General features: G+C 35.5%; 1 protein-coding gene across 2 annotated transcripts in view; it reads right to left on the minus strand.

Moving 5' to 3' along the window:
- The window catches only part of LOC124175818 (F-actin-uncapping protein LRRC16A), an 83,328-nt gene extending 73,092 nt beyond the window's left edge, over positions 1–10,236 (minus strand). For both annotated transcript variants that reach the window (XM_046556385.1, XM_046556384.1), the window contains exons 1-3: positions 10,031–10,236; positions 9,292–9,389; positions 5,936–5,986 (exon numbers count right to left, since the gene is read on the minus strand). In XM_046556385.1, coding sequence (XP_046412341.1) covers positions 5,936–5,986; positions 9,292–9,389; positions 10,031–10,067 — 186 coding nt within the window. In that variant the 5' untranslated portion in view covers positions 10,068–10,236. The remainder of the gene's footprint in view (positions 1–5,935; positions 5,987–9,291; positions 9,390–10,030) is intronic.
- Positions 10,237–18,982: the final 8,746 nt, after the last annotated feature.

Below are 18,982 nucleotides of genomic sequence, written 5' to 3' on the forward strand. Positions count from 1 at the left end.
CACAATGCCGAATTTCATATTCTTCAAAGAATAGCAAAAAACGGTGGTGGTGCTAAGTTAACGTTAAGCCAGCACCACCATACCGAAAACTAATGAAGGGGAACCAATTTCGAAAAAACGATGATAGAGAAATTTGAAGCTCATTTGAGGCTTTTCATACGCACTAGTCTCAAAATTCAAGCTTTCGAAAATACCGAAGAAAATAGTATAGATGTTACAGTACCGTTAAGCCACCATGACCACACCGAAAACTAGGGAAGGGAAAAAAATTTCGAAAAAGCAATCACGCAACAATTTCAGGCTCATTTTAGGCTCAACATATACAGTAGTCCCAAATTTGTGGCTTTTGAAAAAACCGAGAAAATCTGTAGTAGTACTGGGGTAACGTTAACCTAGTACTACCACACCTAAAACTAGAAAAGAGGAAACGATCCCTAGAAAATGAGTACGCAGGAATGTCAGACTCATTTAAGGTTCGCGAAATGCTACCGTAAGGAAGTTTCATGCTTGAAAATACTTTTTGAAAAAACGGTACTAATACCGGCGTTGTGCCAGCTGATATTGAGTATCATAACTATACCAAAAACTAGGGGGAAAAGAAGAGTTTCGAAAAAGTGATTATGTGAGAATTTCAGGCTCATTTAGGGCTGATTATAAACCACAGTCGCGAATTTTACGCTCTCGAGAAAATTGCAACTCGGCACTGGATTAGCGTTAAGTCAACCCCACCACACTGAAAAAAAATCACAGAAAAGAATTTCAAAAGTGATTGGATGAGAATGTAAGGCTCATTTAGGGTATACGATATTGGGCTAGGAGGCTTCCTCACACTGAAGAGCAATCAGTATTCTTAACGAAAAGGTATGCTTGAGAAATTTGTTTGGACTGAAATAAATATTAGCTTCAAATGACCTAAATATTTGGGTAATACGGGGAATCCAATGGTCGACTCGACTGAATCATTTGGTTCTACCTGAGTCGCGGTGGCACGTGGGCAAAAGCCCAGCCTACCAAGCGGTGGAGCCAGTGTTCAAGCCCCTTTTGGTACCAGAAAAATTTTTCTAAGCAAAAATACTTGTGTACCTCATCCGCAACTCTGGTGGTTCGGGAGCCACCTTAAAACTATAGGGCCAGTTTGGATGCAAAACAGGGGAAGGAAAGAGAAAGGGAGAAGGGGGAAAGTGAGAAGGAATAGAAAAGGAGAAAAGGAAATTGGGAGAGAAAGAAGAGGACAAAGAAAGAGGAGACGAGAAACATATTCCAATTATAGGGTACAAAGGAAACGAAAAAAATCCCTTCAGGGGAAAAGCCCGGGAAAGACCAAACTAACCAACATACACTTGACTGTACCTTTTGGTCTGGTTTCGCGATAATTTTAAGCAGCCGAATATTCAATAGATTCAATGAAATCACCGTATCCAATCAACCAAAATATTTGTGGGAAGTATTTTCAAACTTGGATTTTCCTTGTTACATTAGCCATAGACCATTATTTTGCAGAAATCAGGAGCCAAGACATCGTTTGATGTTCAAAACCTAGTTTCGGCACACTTCTCCGTAGTTTAACTTCAACTCGTCGGGTGTCTCACGACAAGGCCTGTAGAATTTTATTAAAATTCATGATCAATCTTTCAAGTCTTCTAAGTACAGTGCCGTTCGAATTTCGACACCGCGTAGCGGAGCTCATCGCTCGAGTCCTGGCACCAGATAGGAACTATCGCAAAAGTTATCGTGCATTGGAGTCAAGTCGGTGTGTTGTTTTGCGAATTGTGAATTATTTTGCAGTTTCTCGTCACGAGGGAATGCCAATGTCTGAATACGGTGTGGGAGAGTTTTTGGTATGGCTTCGTCGCGGTAAGCGCTATTAATTACCTGCGAACCAATTTTGAGAACGATTTAGATCGGCGCACCGATTAGCGCTCATTTTGTAATTGTGTTACCAAGATACTCGAAATTCGTTGAGCGTTTTCCTTGTTTGTTGGCCGCAGCTTGAGTTTTCGCGATAACTCATTTCTATCGAAACTGAATATCTCCAGCTTTAACGGATCGCTTAGCTATATTATAAATCCATCGAACGTCAAAGTTTAATATTTTGTGTCGAGGACCTAAAACGGTAGTTAAACTGTTTAAAAATTGCTTTAAATTACATGAGTATGATTAGCCAAGTCTTTATGCTCATCGTTACTGATTATGATACAGCAGATAAAATTTTCAATTTCACAAGAATAACTTTTTCGAAACTGGTCAGATCCTAACTGCACGATTCGTATTCTTCGGTTTTGGAGTTACTGATTTCGTTTTCAAATTTAAAATTTCAGAATTAAATATTGTAGACTGAAAACAACGGACAAACTATTTTCAAATTAATTCGAACATAGACTAAGAAAGAAAAGTTATCAAACCAAACAGATAATATTTGTGTCTTTCATTTGATTAAATAAAACGATTTCTCGATTAAAGTAACCATACATCAGTTGGAAGAACAGTATTCATACATTGATTGAAAAGTTACACGTTTTTTAGTTATACTTGAAATACGTACCTACCCCCAACCACCTTACACAACAAATATTTGGTTTAGTCGCAGCCTACGTCACAGAACGGCAGGTCAGGGTTTAACAAAATTGCCAATTGTGAAACACAATATTGAGTTCGTCTCGACGAGCAAAACCGATAAAAAGCAACAAAAAAAAAAAGAACAGAAAAAAACTGTTAGGTCAGATGTCTCAAGAAAGCATACAATTGGTAACCACTTGGGAGTTAATTTCAAATATCGTCGTCGAACAAAAGGTCCACTTTCAGTATGTTACAGTATATATCCTCCCGGTCAAAACTTTTCATGGACAAAAGTCCCTAAAAGCAGTAGTTTCCGAAATACTGGCTTCCGAAGAAAGGTGTCCAGAAATTCGAAAATTGAGAATGGCGGATCCAATATGGCGGATAAACAAAAACAACAAGCAAAATTTTGGAAAAGTTCTGTAGTTATTTTGCGTATATTAAATTTTTATCAAAATAAGCATTCGGATTTTCGTAGTAGATTAGCTGAAAATGCTTCTTTTCGTGGAAAAGTACGAATTTTGACCATTTGTTTACATGTGCTATTTTTGCAATAAATAAATAAATTTTATATTTTTTTAGACTTAGAAACATTTCAGGGGCCATGTAGAATCAAAAAACTGGACAGTTCTTACCAAAAACGTAATTTGATAGATAAAAAGCTGCAAACAAAAAATTTGGGGGCTGGGCACAACGTACCAGCGTGAATTACAGGGTTAAGGGGAGAGGGCTCTATAAATTTTTCAAAAAATCAATTTTTTTTTTCTCAAACCGATAGCCCAACATTCTAAGAATATCATCCGAAACTTTTGAAGCGAAAATCGGAATTCCGTAGAAGCTGCCGCATGTGGACATTAAGTACTCCGCGTACACATCAGGTGCAACGGCGCCAATTATGGGAATCGATCCCCGCTCGTCCCTATCGAACCTAATTTGTGTAACAACAAGCAAATAGTTCCTCTTACACTAGTACTTATATGTCACTGTATATGTCTACATAATTTATTTTATGGTTCTAAAATAGCAGAATAGCCAAACGCAGCAGTAAAATACCTACAACTTCTGATAACTCTAAAGGTGTCATTGCCACTTGAGCACAACCCATTTTGGTGAAATCAATACCAATGCTAGGTTGACAAAAAGTTGGCATCGCAACAAGTAAAGAAAGAAAATAAAAATAACATAAAACTTGTATGTTTAGTTGCTATATAGTTGCTTCAATTGCATGACAGGAATTTTGGCAATAAATTAGGGCTATTCCGCGTCAACCGGATCAGTCATCTCTCAGATATTTTTTTAATTTGGCATGTGGATTGTGTAAGGGGAGTTAGATTTTTGTGCCAAAGCGCGAATCTCATAATGCAAAATTCGATTTTTTATTAACAATAACAAATTAGACTCCCATTTTTTTCAAAAATTCATAACTTCGGCAACAAATTAGATACAATTTTTTTTTTTTTTTCAAATTACGCGGAAAGCTCCATAGAATTTAAAAAAAAATACGAAATGGTAAAAAAAAGTTGTTATCAATTGTTTATTTAACAATTAATTTTTCAAAGATTTTTAAAACAGTGACCGACACGATCAAAAAATTTTTTTTAAATTCTGACATGTTCCTTGAACTGTACTACAACCTGTGAATTAATTCCAGAGGGGTGTTTTTCTTCGTTTTCGAGTAAAAAATCATTAAAGGTGTCGATGCGCATGAAATTGCGGCGCGTCGAGTCTCTACGTAATGGCGGGCGGCCGGTTGCCGTCCACCGCTACCCCGCGGCGGCGTCGCGGCGTTATTTTAGAGTCATTTTCACGATGTAGGACATGATTGAAAAATCTGAAAAAAATACTGTACCTTCACAAGGCCTGCTCAAAGCGATAAGTGAAGTTTCAAGAATGTGTTTTTCACCGTTTTTTTATTACAGAGATTCGAAATTTGGTGGTGCGTAACTGTTATTTTGAATCTCTGTAATAAAAAAACGGTGAAAAACACATTCTTGAAACTTCACTTATCGCTTTGAGCAGGCCTTGTGAAGGTACAGTATTTTTTTCAGATTTTTCAATCATGTCCTACATCGTGAAAATGACTCTAAAATAACGCCGCGACGCCGCCGCGGGGTAGCGGTGGACGGCAACCGGCCGCCCGCCATTACGTAGAGACTCGACGCGCCGCAATTTCATGCGCATCGACACCTTTAATGATTTTTTACTCGAAAACGAAGAAAAACACCCCTCTGGAATTAATTCACAGGTTGTAGTACAGTTCAAGGAACATGTCAGAATTTAAAAAAAATTTTTTGATCGTGTCGGTCACTGTTTTAAAAATCTTTGAAAAATTAATTGTTAAATAAACAATTGATAACAACTTTTTTTTACCATTTCGTATTTTTTTTTAAATTTTATGGAGCTTTCCGCGTAATTTGAAAAAAAAAAAAAAATTGTATCTAATTTGTTGCCGAAGTTATGAATTTTTGAAAAAAATGGGAGTCTAATTTGTTATTGTTAATAAAAAATCGAATTTTGCATTACGAGATTCGCGCTTTGGCACAAAAATCTAACTCCCCTTACACAATCCACATGCCAAATTGAAAAAATATCTGAGAGATGACTGATCCGGTTGACGCGGAATAGCCCATTAGCAACGAAAAAAAACACTAATCTCTATAAAGATTTTAATCGATTATGCTCAAGTGGCCATGACACCTGTAGAGATATTCTTAATTTTTCTTTACTTGAAACTCAACTCGTTTTTCTCAGAACTATATTCTCGATATGGCGGCAGCGATAAAAAAAAATACTATACAAACGATTTACTTCAACCAAGGTTTTTTAGATGCATAGTTCCAAACCCTCGTCGATAAATCAAAATGTCCAGTAACAAAATAAAAAGAACAATTTTTTTTTGAGGTTTAATGACAGGGTCATATCATATAAAATACGATTTTTCCTCCCAATTTTCTAACAGACAAAGAATTTAAGGACTACAACTACCGCAGTACCTCATGTCCGGAAAAAATCATGCAGCAACAATTCTCTCCAGGATATTTGAGAACAAATATTTTCAAATAAGCAAAATTTTTTCCACATCTTAAACGTTCAATAAAGTATCCTAGATATTATCATACAAATTTAACCTCATTTTCGATCATCTATATGGCCCGCCCTCTTTAAAGCATCGTTATCGATAAAAATGATATGTAGAGAGATTATCGATATTATATCAGAAAACCTATGCAAGCGATCAATGGATCGGCAATTTGGACGATCATAATGAATGACTGCAGTGTTATTTCTGGTGAAAGAAAATACTGACAAATCATGACACATAAAATAAATACACCTTATAGGCTTTCACGTAAAAAATCATTAGTTGCTAACAACTTACCCGCGTTGGCACTTTGGCTGTTAATAAAAATAGGCGGCATGGTGAAAATACCTGTTAAAAAAAACAGAGAAAGGCCATGATTAATAAATATGAATTTATCATTACGATAGCTGAAATGAGATCTTGTAAGACTTGCTAAGAGGTACATAATGTGAAGAATTGGAGTGCAGATAGGCTCAACTACAGCTATTTTTCCTTTTTCCTTTACTTTGATATTTAAAATACCCCCCCCCCCCCGCCGCCGCTCGGCCGTCAATACCTGCGCAAGATTGTTTTTTGGAAATAATTCCATAATACACAAAATATGGTGAATAATTCACTGCCTGTTTCTTCGGAATGAGGTTGCAATATTGGTTGATGAACGATAACAGTGATTGATATTAGAAACATAATGTAATATCGGCAGAAAACTACCGTTGTGAGTTTTCAATTACATTTTTTATTCAATTGCATAGTCAACGACTTTTAACTTTTGTAGTAAGTAATTAATAAAAATCAATTACTAATAACTGTTGTGATTTATATACCTAGGTACTTATATGAAGAGAATTTAATGAAACGTAAGTCCTGTTGTTACATTAAACAAAAATTACAAAAAAAAAAAAAATAGAATACATTGCAATGCTTTTGTTTATCTACACGTACACATGTGCACACAGATTGTGATGTGAATAATTTGGACAAGTCGATTACATTGGCACTAGGTTATGTTTAAATAATGCCATTTGAATTTTGTATTGTTGGGTTGGTACCACGAGACAAAACAACCCACCTCAGCTACCTACGACATAATAACTAGTCGCAAGAATATGGAAGGTCAAAATAACTTGATGCAAAATAAACAGTGACCAAATAACATCGACAAAATAACCTGCAACAAAAGAAACAGGGACCCTATAACATCGACAAAATAACAAGCATTAAAATTCAGAAGAATACTATTTATTTGAACGTTACTAGTGTGTACAATTTGAAAACATAACAGAACAAAGTAGTTTTAAATACACATAATTCATTTGGGTTAGGATAGGTTAGAACACCCCACTGATGTCACATGCATCAACAAACTGCATGCAACGCAGATGGGGACATTTCGTCCCGTGACGTTTTGTCGTGAGATGCTTTTGTATACAATTATTTTGTCTTATGAAGTTTTGTTGTGAGGTGGTTTTGTCTCATATTATTGTTATGGGTTATTATTGCAGGGGTTATTTTGACAAAATATTTTGCTGTGGATTTAAAAGGTTTGAGATATTATCACATGTAACCGTTGGGTTATGTTATATTTATAAAGATTAAGCCTGGTTCACGGCTGGCTGGCGGTGAAGCTGCAGGCTATAATGCTTTCTCTGATTCTCTATTATCAGTGTAACCGATTATTCTACAAGATTAGCCATCTCAGAATCACTGTGGCCATGTGTACAGTTATAAGGTGTAAATGCAATTCCTGACAATCGCTCTTGTATCGTATTTACTAAAATCTATTTTTATCCACCACGTAAATAACTATTGATAGAAATTTCATAGAAATAGAAAAGCACTTGCTACAATTCAGCAACATTTCCCAGTTTTCCAGATGAGTGACTAGTCTAAATGAAGGCTAAAAATTATATGGGTGGAATCTTCAGTAAAGACTATGAGTTCTATAATGCTGAGATGGTTGGTTCGTATAAAAAATTAAATTAGTCGGTTATTAAGTGAAATGCAAAGGGATTGATGAATAAAAACCACATTAAGCCCTGAACATCTAATGGGGGAAGGAATGTACCAACACTTATGTACCCCTACTATAAAGCCCTGTCGCAGCTACTTGAATGTATACGCAACAGCCGAGTAAGCATACCGGCCAGTTGAACTACAGGTTATGCTAATCCAGATAGATTGTATCGTTCAAAAAGGTGTCGTACTGCAAAGGTAAAATTTGGTAAATACAGTTTGTTCATTTATTCTTTACGCATGTATGATGTATTTGACTTCTATAAGGTGAAATAAGTTAATGTCATCATCATTCTACGAGAAATCTACTAATTTTATACTCGGTTATCACTCGGAAGCATTTAATTTCTTTCATTTTGGGCTCTCTATAGACGTGATTTTCTAATCATCACTTCAAATTTATTGAATAATTATTAAATTCACTTATAATATTTTATGTATTCAATGCCAAAGACGATTGCTTTCAATATTTTTGAAAAAAACAAAAGTTTTTGAATGTATAATGCATTTGGTGATAGTCAAATATCACCGAAATCCAGTTCATCGAATAACTATACTTTTTGAAATTATACTCTTTGAATTATGTCATATTTGTTTTCACAGTTTTGATCAAGACACTTTCATTGCTACGCGATAAAACGCCCATATTTTTTTTCAGTTAACTCATAGTTAGAAGAAAAAAAAGGTTTTTTGCAGATTTCAGAAACATTCTTGCTCTTCTTTTGGTCGATAACTTTTCTACCTAATTATTCGTTTTATTTTATGTATGGCGTATCGATTAAGAAGAAAGTTTGAAATTGTTCCATCACATTCCAAGATTGAAGCAAAAGAAAATTTTGGATAACGCTAACCCATATACAGTGAAATCAAACTTTTTGATCATGTGATGTTCAAAATCTTAAAAACTGATTATTGCAGCTCACAAAAACAGAAAAAAAACAATTGCTGTATAAAATGTATAAAATTCTTATCACAAAACTTAATATCGATCATAATATGATCTTTTCCAGGGATTGCCAATCAACAATTGATAAGGCTTTGATACCATTATATTGAATGTTATATACATAGGTAATGATGATTATTTTGAGGAATGGATAACAGGGTTCACTTTACGTATTTTTTATCCTTGACTCATAGCTGATGCGGGTATATTTTATTCAGAAAAGCCATCCAGAGTAAAATCCACTGCTCAGTTATGATAAATAATCATTTTGACAATAGTATAATTAAACTTATAATACATTGTGAATAATTATACAGATAAAGAAATAGAGCTTCACTATTTGTCCATAGATTTCTCACAATTATAAGCTCAAGTTTAAAGTAATATTGCGCTGTGTGAAAACAATTTCTCATTCGCTCCAATTAGTGTGTAAAAATCTTGCATTATGAACAAAACTCAAAGATCTATGGCCAATTAACGTGATAAAGTATGACATCAGTTGTTAAATTATTAAACGGTTTATAATAGTTTTTTATCTTAGTCAAAACCAGTGTGATTCATCACAGGAATATCATTATGTTATCATACAGGGAGTATTTTATAATTCAATTTCAGAAGTTACTTCAATTTTTTACTATAACATGAAAAATTACCATTCCCCAACAAATTATCTTAAAATATAATGTACACTCACCAGAACACGATTATCTTGTTTATCCTGTTTTGTTTCTAACCTCACAACATTCTTCAGTAATATTTTAACATGTTTGCCCAACAAGGACTTCACGGATTCTGTAAAATGGAAAAAAATCGTCCTATTCATTAAACTACGATTATGGATAAAAATAGAGGAAAAATAACTGAGAAGTAATCACGCAAAGAAAGTAAAAGATTTTTCTCAATCAATTGTTATCATCTTCTGATAAAAGAAAACCCTTGATAAAGAACTCGTATTAATTGGATTCTTGAACAGCAAAGTGTTTCCTAAGTTTCAAGCATTGAAACATACTAACGCAGATGGTTTAAATAATTCACAAAGCATTGTGCCACTCGTGACAATAATAAATGAAAGTTAATGATAAACATATATATTGAAAATAGCAAAATAAATAATAATTGAAAATGCATTACGTTAGATTTTCTCAGATACTGTAAACTATTCTTGTTTGAATTTTGCCGCACCGAAGAAACACTTGCCGTATAAAATTCGGTAAGTATTAGCAAATATTGACGCGGTGACGTGATGTCAGTAAAATTCTTTAACAGTGAAATAATACATGAGAACAACAGGATGATATTCCCGAATTATCTGTGCAAAGTGATTCCTGAAGAATGACAACATAAAGAAGACACACCTTTCTCCTGGAATTTAAATGCGACTGTCAACCACTTTGCGGAAATTTTAAAAGGTAAACACCTTATAAACAACGTACCGTTTAAATCCTTCGTCAGCTGCGAACGGGTAGACATTTTAAGAATATTTTCACTTACACGTTACACAGCACAATACAGCATTATTTCCACAATACGAATTGGTTAAAATTGACGAAAAAAAAGTGAGTGTATGAGAAAGAAGGAGGGACGTCACGAGAACATGACACACAACTACCGCCATGTTGTACTCCGACTGTCTACTGTTTTCCTTATAGAGTACAGAGAGAAGGGGGACAAACCCGACATGTGGATGACAGTAAAACCATTGTAAAACCGCAAGGATCAAACAGTACGTGTTTTTTTCGCTAGCTAGCGCGGCAAGCACTAGCCCCAGATTACAGTGTTAGTGACCCTCAGAGAGTTGGGATATCCAACGGACACTTCCGGACAAATCAGAAGTTAGACTTTAAATTAACGTCATGTAGTACTCGTATCCTTACCGACCGAGCAAACTCACCCTTTTTCTTCCTATATTTAATAAACAGAACATTAATCAAGGAACGCTCGGCCATGCACCCAGCTGATCGTGAGAGTATGTTTTATTTAAAAAATGATTATAATTCCTAGTTCTCGTCCACAGTCTTCTACATAGGTCTGGGCCCTTCGTCTCTAATAAGGCCCAGTTCTACAACTTGACATTGAACCGAGTTTACCGCATAAACTTTATTGAACAAAAGCTAACTGTTACTTTGCGTTCCACAATACCAAAATCTCCAGTGCAGCTTCACTGAAAGGAGTTTAAGCAGAGATGAGTAGGGAGATCTCCAACGCTCGGCTTTTCGTGATACCAGCTAAGTTGGAGCGTCGACGTGACACCTAGGCGGCCACGCACCGAAGGTGGCCCATTTCCGACCTGACATCAAGCGGCCATGCACCGAAGGTGGCCCACAATCGTGTATATATAGATACACTCGGCTGCTCGAGCAAGTGGTTGCCAATCGCATCCTTGTCCCCGCTCGTACAGATGTTTCCAGGAATGCAAGAATTGGGATTTTTTTTGTTTCAGTTATGAATGTCAGCGAATAAAAGTATCTCCAGATTTGATGAATCTTGGAATCAATTAGCGGACGCTGAACCAAATTAGTTAACTATTCCCAGTCCGAATACTTTTTTTTTTTTTTTTAATATATATTATTTTTTTATTGATATGAAAATATGTGACGCCTGGTAATCTCGAATATTTGTGCACGCAGTCTATGGAAAAATATACGAAGCCAGCTCGATAACATTTATGCAAAATGTGCAATGGGCAAGTGGTTGGGGGAAATTTTTTTTTTTCTCGAACTGAATCTTCCAGAGAAGCATCAGCGAATTCCAAGCAAGCTCCATAAACATACCGAGCAAACGCACGCTCACGGACGTAGCTGTGGTGTGGCTGAGTGGATACCACATGAGGATGAATTTTCAATCACAGGTTTTTGCGCGAAGTTTTCCTGTATTTAAGTTAATTACTGCTGCCTTTGCTATAATACTGTATTCAAGTCTTAAACAAAACACTAAAAAATAAGTTAACCACTTAATGTAAAACAAAATGTTAGATTGAGCTTAAAATTTAAGCCGGAGTTACATAAACTAAGATAATTACAAGTGCAACATTGTAAATATTGTACATTTATTGTTCATCTAAATAAATATGGTTTCCTTCTCAAAAAAAAAAAAAAAAAAAAATGAGGATGGAGTGATGCGGGACACGGGTTCGATCGCAGTTCACTCTTTTTTTTTTTTTTTAAATTCAATCCCGGCTTTTGTTTTTGTATTTTCGGAGAGAAAAAACAAATGAAAGAAAGAAAATTTCCAGAGCCGGTCGATTTTTTCCTTCTTTCCTTTTGCTTTTTGTTTTACTGAACCCACCCTTTTTGTAGTGGGGGTAATCCAGAAGAGAACAAATAATTGAAACAATAAAATTCCGAGTGTGAATCGATTTATTCCTCGTTTTTGGCGCCTCTTTTTTAATAAGGAAAAGTTTTGACAGTAATGAAAAATAGAGATTACTAAAAACAAATGTATTGTTTTTTAATAACACCGGTCCACAAAAATAAAAAAAAAGTGGTCTGTACTTTTGACCGGACCTACCCATCTTTATGTATTTTGACGCACTGAATCCGAATCTGAAGTCAGTTTTGCCCGTACACCCTCAAAATTTTGAGTAAATTGCAAAAAACCATAAAAATAGCCAAAAATTAGCAGTTTTGGTAAGAAAAAAATTTGTGGAACTATAGACCAAGTATGATTTTTATGCATTTTGGTCCGCTAAACCCAAATCTGAAGTTTATTCAACCATAAGCCTTTTAAAATTTAATTGGGCCGGTGTTATTAAAAAACAATACATTTGTTTTTAGTAATCTCTATTTTCCATTACTGTCAAAACTTTTCCTTATTAAAAAAAAAAAACGCCCATTTTATATCAGTCTTGACGAGCATTTCTTAAGAATTTTGAGAGATGCGAGATCGGAACGACAAAATTATTTCAGTAGCAACAATGTATGGACCCCTCTCCTTTTCTGATATTGGCAGCCAGTTAAGAGGCTTCACAGTGTTCAGTTTAATGCCAGCAGCTCTCGAGGTATCAAGATGGTAAGTGAATTACATAATTATTTTACATGCATGCAAAAACCGGCAGGTTTGACGCTCGTCTATTTACTTTATAGATTAAAAAGAGAAAAAAAGGGAAGGACCTGTAGTCGTATTTTATACTTTATTTAATTTTCCTTGAATTGTCAAACGTTTTTATTTTTGATTGTATAGGAAGAAGATGTGTGGGGAATTCCATTCTAGTGCCCAAGAATGTAGTACACATTTTCGATCGTTTTAACTTTTTTTTTTTTTGGGAAAACATGTTCCTCAATTTCCAAATTTCCTTAATTTTTTGGTATTCAAATCGATTCTTAACAATTTTGCGCACAGGTGGGATTTCTTTAATTATTTTTTCCCTAAACCTGAGGATATTTCCTATCTGAGATCACTGTCAATAGGCGAGATTCCGGAAATCATTAATTACCTTTTTTTCTAATTGAAAAGAAAATCACACAAGGCCACTAAGAGCTCGAAATGAAAATCTGAAAAAATTAGAGATGGTTTTTTGTATCGAAGCCATTAACGTAAAAAATCCGTTTAACGACCATCCTAATAGATATACATTGTATGTTGGGCATTCCACGTCAAATTTGCAACCCATGTACCTCACCCTCTTCGCTTTTGATAATTGTTTGGTATGATGTTGCAACCACGGTTTCAATCGACTTAAAACAGCGTCGGAATTTTTTGCAGATTTCTTCAGCCACCACTGAAATAGAAAAAAATTGAAAAACCAATTCCGAAAACGCTTCTTTTAAAATACTGAAAAAATTCACACTGATTTTATAATTAAAAATATGATTCTCAAGCACGACACGATAACGGGATCTCAACATTTACTACTTTTCTAGCAAGTTTTTTTTCTCATGCCGGAATTGGAGTTTCTATTTATTTGTTCGGTCATAAATTTCTCTATTATTAATGGATTTCAATTTTTCTGAAATCTAGAGGAATGCCAGAAGGCCTGAATATAGTTCATACCATTTCATTCTTTCTTTTAAGTTATTCAAAGGTCCAAGAAAATTAAAAACTTGCGAAAACAATACTAAATGTAGAGATCCCGTTATCGTCTCGTGCTTAAGAATCATATTTTTAATTATAAAATCAGTGTGAATTTTTTCAGTATTTTAAAAGAAGCGTTTTTGGAATTGGTTTTTCAATTTTTTTCTATTTCAGTGGTGGCTGAAGAAATCTGCAAAAAATTCCGACGCTGTTTTAAGTCGATTGAAACCGTGGTTGCAACATCATACCAAACAATTATCAAAAGCGAAGAGGGTGAGGTACATGGGTTGCAAATTTGACGTGGAATGCCCAACATACAATGTATATCTATTAGGATGGTCGTTAAACGGATTTTTTACGTTAATGGCTTCGATACAAAAAACCATCTCTAATTTTTTCAGATTTTCATTTCGAGCTCTTAGTGGCCTTGTGTGATTTTCTTTTCAATTAGAAAAAAAGGTAATTAATGATTTCCGGAATCTCGCCTATTGACAGTGATCTCAGATAGGAAATATCCTCAGGTTTAGGGAAAAAATAATTAAAGAAATCCCACCTGTGCGCAAAATTGTTAAGAATCGATTTGAATACCAAAAAATTAAGGAAATTTGGAAATTGAGGAACATGTTTTCCCAAAAAAAAAAAAAGTTAAAACGATCGAAAATGTGTACTACATTCTTGGGCACTAGAATGGAATTCCCCACACATCTTCTTCCTATACAATCAAAAATAAAAACGTTTGACAATTCAAGGAAAATTAAATAAAGTATAAAATACGACTACAGGTCCTTCCCTTTTTTTCTCTTTTTAATCTATAAAGTAAATAGACGAGCGTCAAACCTGCCGGTTTTTGCATGCATGTAAAATAATTATGTAATTCACTTACCATCTTGATACCTCGAGAGCTGCTGGCATTAAACTGAACACTGTGAAGCCTCTTAACTGGCTGCCAATATCAGAAAAGGAGAGGGGTCCATACATTGTTGCTACTGAAATAATTTTGTCGTTCCGATCTCGCATCTCTCAAAATTCTTAAGAAATGCTCGTCAAGACTGATATAAAATGGGCGTTTTTTTTTTTTAATAAGGAAAAGTTTTGACAGTAATGGAAAATAGAGATTACTAAAAACAAATGTATTGTTTTTTAATAACACCGGCCCAATTAAATTTTAAAAGGCTTATGGTTGAATAAACTTCAGATTTGGGTTTAGCGGACCAAAATGCATAAAAATCATACTTGGTCTATAGTTCCACAAATTTTTTTCTTACCAAAACTGCTAATTTTTGGCTATTTTTATGGTTTTTTGCAATTTACTCAAAATTTTGAGGGTGTACGGGCAAAACTGACTTCAGATTCGGATTCAGTGCGTCAAAATACATAAAGATGGGTAGGTCCGGTCAAAAGTACAGACCACTTTTTTTTTATTTTTGTGGACCGGTGTTATTAAAAAACAATACATTTGTTTTTAGTAATCTCTATTTTTCATTACTGTCAAAACTTTTCCTTATTAAAAAAGAGGCGCCAAAAACGAGGAATAAATCGATTCACACTCGGAATTTTATTGTTTCAATTATTTGTTCTCTTCTGGATTACCCCCACTACAAAAAGGGTGGGTTCAGTAAAACAAAAAGCAAAAGGAAAGAAGGAAAAAATCGACCGGCTCTGGAAATTTTCTTTCTTTCATTTGTTTTTTCTCTCCGAAAATACAAAAACAAAAGCCGGGATTGAATTTAAAAAAAAAAAAAAGAGTGAACTGCGATCGAACCCGTGTCCCGCATCACTCCATCCTCATTTTTTTTTTTTTTTTTTTTTGAGAAGGAAACCATATTTATTTAGATGAACAATAAATGTACAATATTTACAATGTTGCACTTGTAATTATCTTAGTTTATGTAACTCCGGCTTAAATTTTAAGCTCAATCTAACATTTTGTTTTACATTAAGTGGTTAACTTATTTTTTAGTGTTTTGTTTAAGACTTGAATACAGTATTATAGCAAAGGCAGCAGTAATTAACTTAAATACAGGAAAACTTCGCGCAAAAACCTGTGATTGAAAATTCATCCTCATGTGGTATCCACTCAGCCACACCACAGCTACGTCCGTGAGCGTGCGTTTGCTCGGTATGTTTATGGAGCTTGCTTGGAATTCGCTGATGCTTCTCTGGAAGATTCAGTTCGAGAAAAAAAAAAATTTCCCCCAACCACTTGCCCATTGCACATTTTGCATAAATGTTATCGAGCTGGCTTCGTATATTTTTCCATAGACTGCGTGCACAAATATTCGAGATTACCAGGCGTCACATATTTTCATATCAATAAAAAAATAATATATATTAAAAAAAAAAAAAAAAGTATTCGGACTGGGAATAGTTAACTAATTTGGTTCAGCGTCCGCTAATTGATTCCAAGATTCATCAAATCTGGAGATACTTTTATTCGCTGACATTCATAACTGAAACAAAAAAAATCCCAATTCTTGCATTCCTGGAAACATCTGTACGAGCGGGGACAAGGATGCGATTGGCAACCACTTGCTCGAGCAGCCGAGTGTATCTATATATACACGATTGTGGGCCACCTTCGGTGCATGGCCGCTTGATGTCAGGTCGGAAATGGGCCACCTTCGGTGCGTGGCCGCCTAGGTGTCACGTCGACGCTCCAACTTAGCTGGTATCACGAAAAGCCGAGCGTTGGAGATCTCCCTACTCATCTCTGGTTTAAGGCTGCCGTCCCATGGTCCGGAATTTGTGCCGTCTCCACGAACCCGAAATCCAGTAACTTTTCAAGCCTCAATCAGAGGCGTTCCGGCTCCACTGATTTACGGAAGATGCATATAAAAATAAAAACGCATCCCGTAAATCAGTGGAGCCGGAACGCCTCTGATTGGGGCTTGAAAAGTCCCTGGATTCCGGGTTCGTTGAGACGGAACAAATTCCGGACCATGGGACGGCAGCCTAAACTTAAACGCTGGATTTTGGGGGGTTACGTTCTTAAACGAGGTATTTATACTGCTACGCCACAACGCTGCAAGAGCAAACACCGTTGTCGTCTAAGTTGTGTCAAACTTGTTTGACGAGTGGCACGTGAAATATATATTAATTTTGAAATATACAAGCCGGGAAATAATGATGTGGAAAAGAAGCAGAAGAAGAATTCACAATTGGACAATTTTTTCCCAGCATTTCTCCTTCTGCCTTGACGTCCCAGCATCGGTTTTCATGTCTTCAATACTGATTTAATTTTTTTTTAGCTGTAATTTAGCTACCAGAATCAATTTTTTATTCGTAGTAAGATTACGTAGTCTTTTTTTCTTTACATTCATTGCCGAAACTGAGTTTTCACTTTCCTAATGCTGAAAACTTTTCGTGTTTACTTAAACGCAAGCTAACTTTACTTATACTGCTTATTCGTTTGCGCGACAAAAATGGCGCTGCAAACAAAAGTTGCGCGACTCTAATCGCCAATCTTAGCGCAAGTTCTTACAGAAGGCAGAGTTATCTGCAATCGGTTATAGGCTCACGTAAACACCGATTAAAACCGTACTTTGAAACGCACAGCTGAATTTGATCTCTTCTTAACTTCAACCTGAGTTTAAATAATCGTGATTTAATAAAAATTTGTGAAAATCGGCTTAACATGGTTTTATACAAAATATAAAAAGTTCGCAATATTATAATAGCTCAGAGCAAAAATCGCGGGTAAACATGTGCCGAGGAAATCGTACCCTAGATTTAATTCTCCAAGCAAGCGGGAAGGTACGCCGTAGTTTGACAGTAAACTAAACAGAGGGATCGATAGCTGCGCAATCGATCCCAATGAAAACGGCGATCGAGCATCGGATCGTCCTCTTGGTTTCTACCAGCCCCTAACACCCCTGTTTTTTCGAGTCCGTCTTAACGTCCCGCGGCCCTACGTAGCGCTAATGGTAACCTGCTCAAAATGCACGGGTCTACAAGCGACCCATTTGAGTCTTGTTTCTTTAAATTTAGTATATAGAAATTACACATGTATCATAGCAAGAAAATGAAGTAGGAATTGATATATATATATATATATATATATATATATATATATATATATATATATATATATACATATATATATTTTTTTTTCTTCGTCAATTAGCGTGTTTTTGTCGAGTGTTTTTCTCTCTCTCTCTCTCCAGAACTACCCCTCCCCTCTCCGCGGTACTGAGCTACCGAGCATTAGCCCGAGGGTTAGCGAAGAGAAAGATTTCGAACCATGTTAATCACGACAGGCGCCCAACAGAATCTTACGATATCTTTTGTAAGATCCAATTTTTATTAGCTTACATCACAGGCCACCAAATTATTGTGTATGCGGTAAGTTCTCAGTCATTTCTCGGAGTGACCGAGATACAGTACAAATCCACGTCACAATGTGTATACTCAAAGTTGACGTGAGCGCGGACAGTTGGCAGTAGTTTCAATTGTTGTTAAGATGGAAAATTACAGTCACAATTATTGACACAACATCGGGTAGATGCGTTTTCTGCAATCCAAAAAAAAAAAACAAAAGATTGTAAATGATCATTTCACAAATGAGTATACAATGCTAAAGCGTTCTGCAAATGACAACTTGTAGAGGTTATGTCAGAATACGAATTATTTACTAATAATATTTAACAAGTATTGTAGCCTGCGAATCATGTAAGTCAAAATTCCCAATATTTGAATTATAAACCGATCTTATTATAATTGAAATTGAGAACTCAGGTATTATTGACTCAGTGATTAAATTATGATTCGATATGATTTAATTCAAAACGTTTTTTTTACATATCTTAAGCTCCATTTTGAAAGTCAATGGATGGTGATTCCATAACGGTTGAATAAGCGTTATACAAATTTTTGAATAATCCGTATGGAACTCAGCCCACCATAGGATTATAAAGGATGATGGACGGTAACTTCTAAGAATTGAAGACTTCTTTTGAACATCAAAAAAAATCTCGCTTAAATGCAAGTTTTTCGTCATATTAGTAAATGACCTTTTACATTATATAATTGTAAATAATAATATACTTTCGGAAAAATGATATGTTATTCATTTAACGTATCAAACATTATTTTACACGTCGAAAACTTGTTTTTGTGTGTGATGTTGTTGGACCTAAATATCTTACATTAGGCAATTCAAATCTGGTGCAAGCCTTGTGACAACTTTCCTCGCAAGATGGTGGAAATTCAGCTGTTCAATTGGATGTACGAGCTTACACTACCGGCTGTGCGTCTAGCTATGCTTAAACGATTAAATCCAGGATCCAACTTATAGAATTATCGGGGAGTCTTGCAACGTCACACCCACAAAGTCGGGTTCACATAGGCGCGGTGGCACGGAGCTCGTTCGAGCGATC

Source organism: Neodiprion fabricii, chromosome 2 (genome assembly GCF_021155785.1).
Source record: "Neodiprion fabricii isolate iyNeoFabr1 chromosome 2, iyNeoFabr1.1, whole genome shotgun sequence".
Classification (NCBI taxonomy): Eukaryota; Metazoa; Arthropoda; class Insecta; order Hymenoptera; family Diprionidae; genus Neodiprion; species Neodiprion fabricii.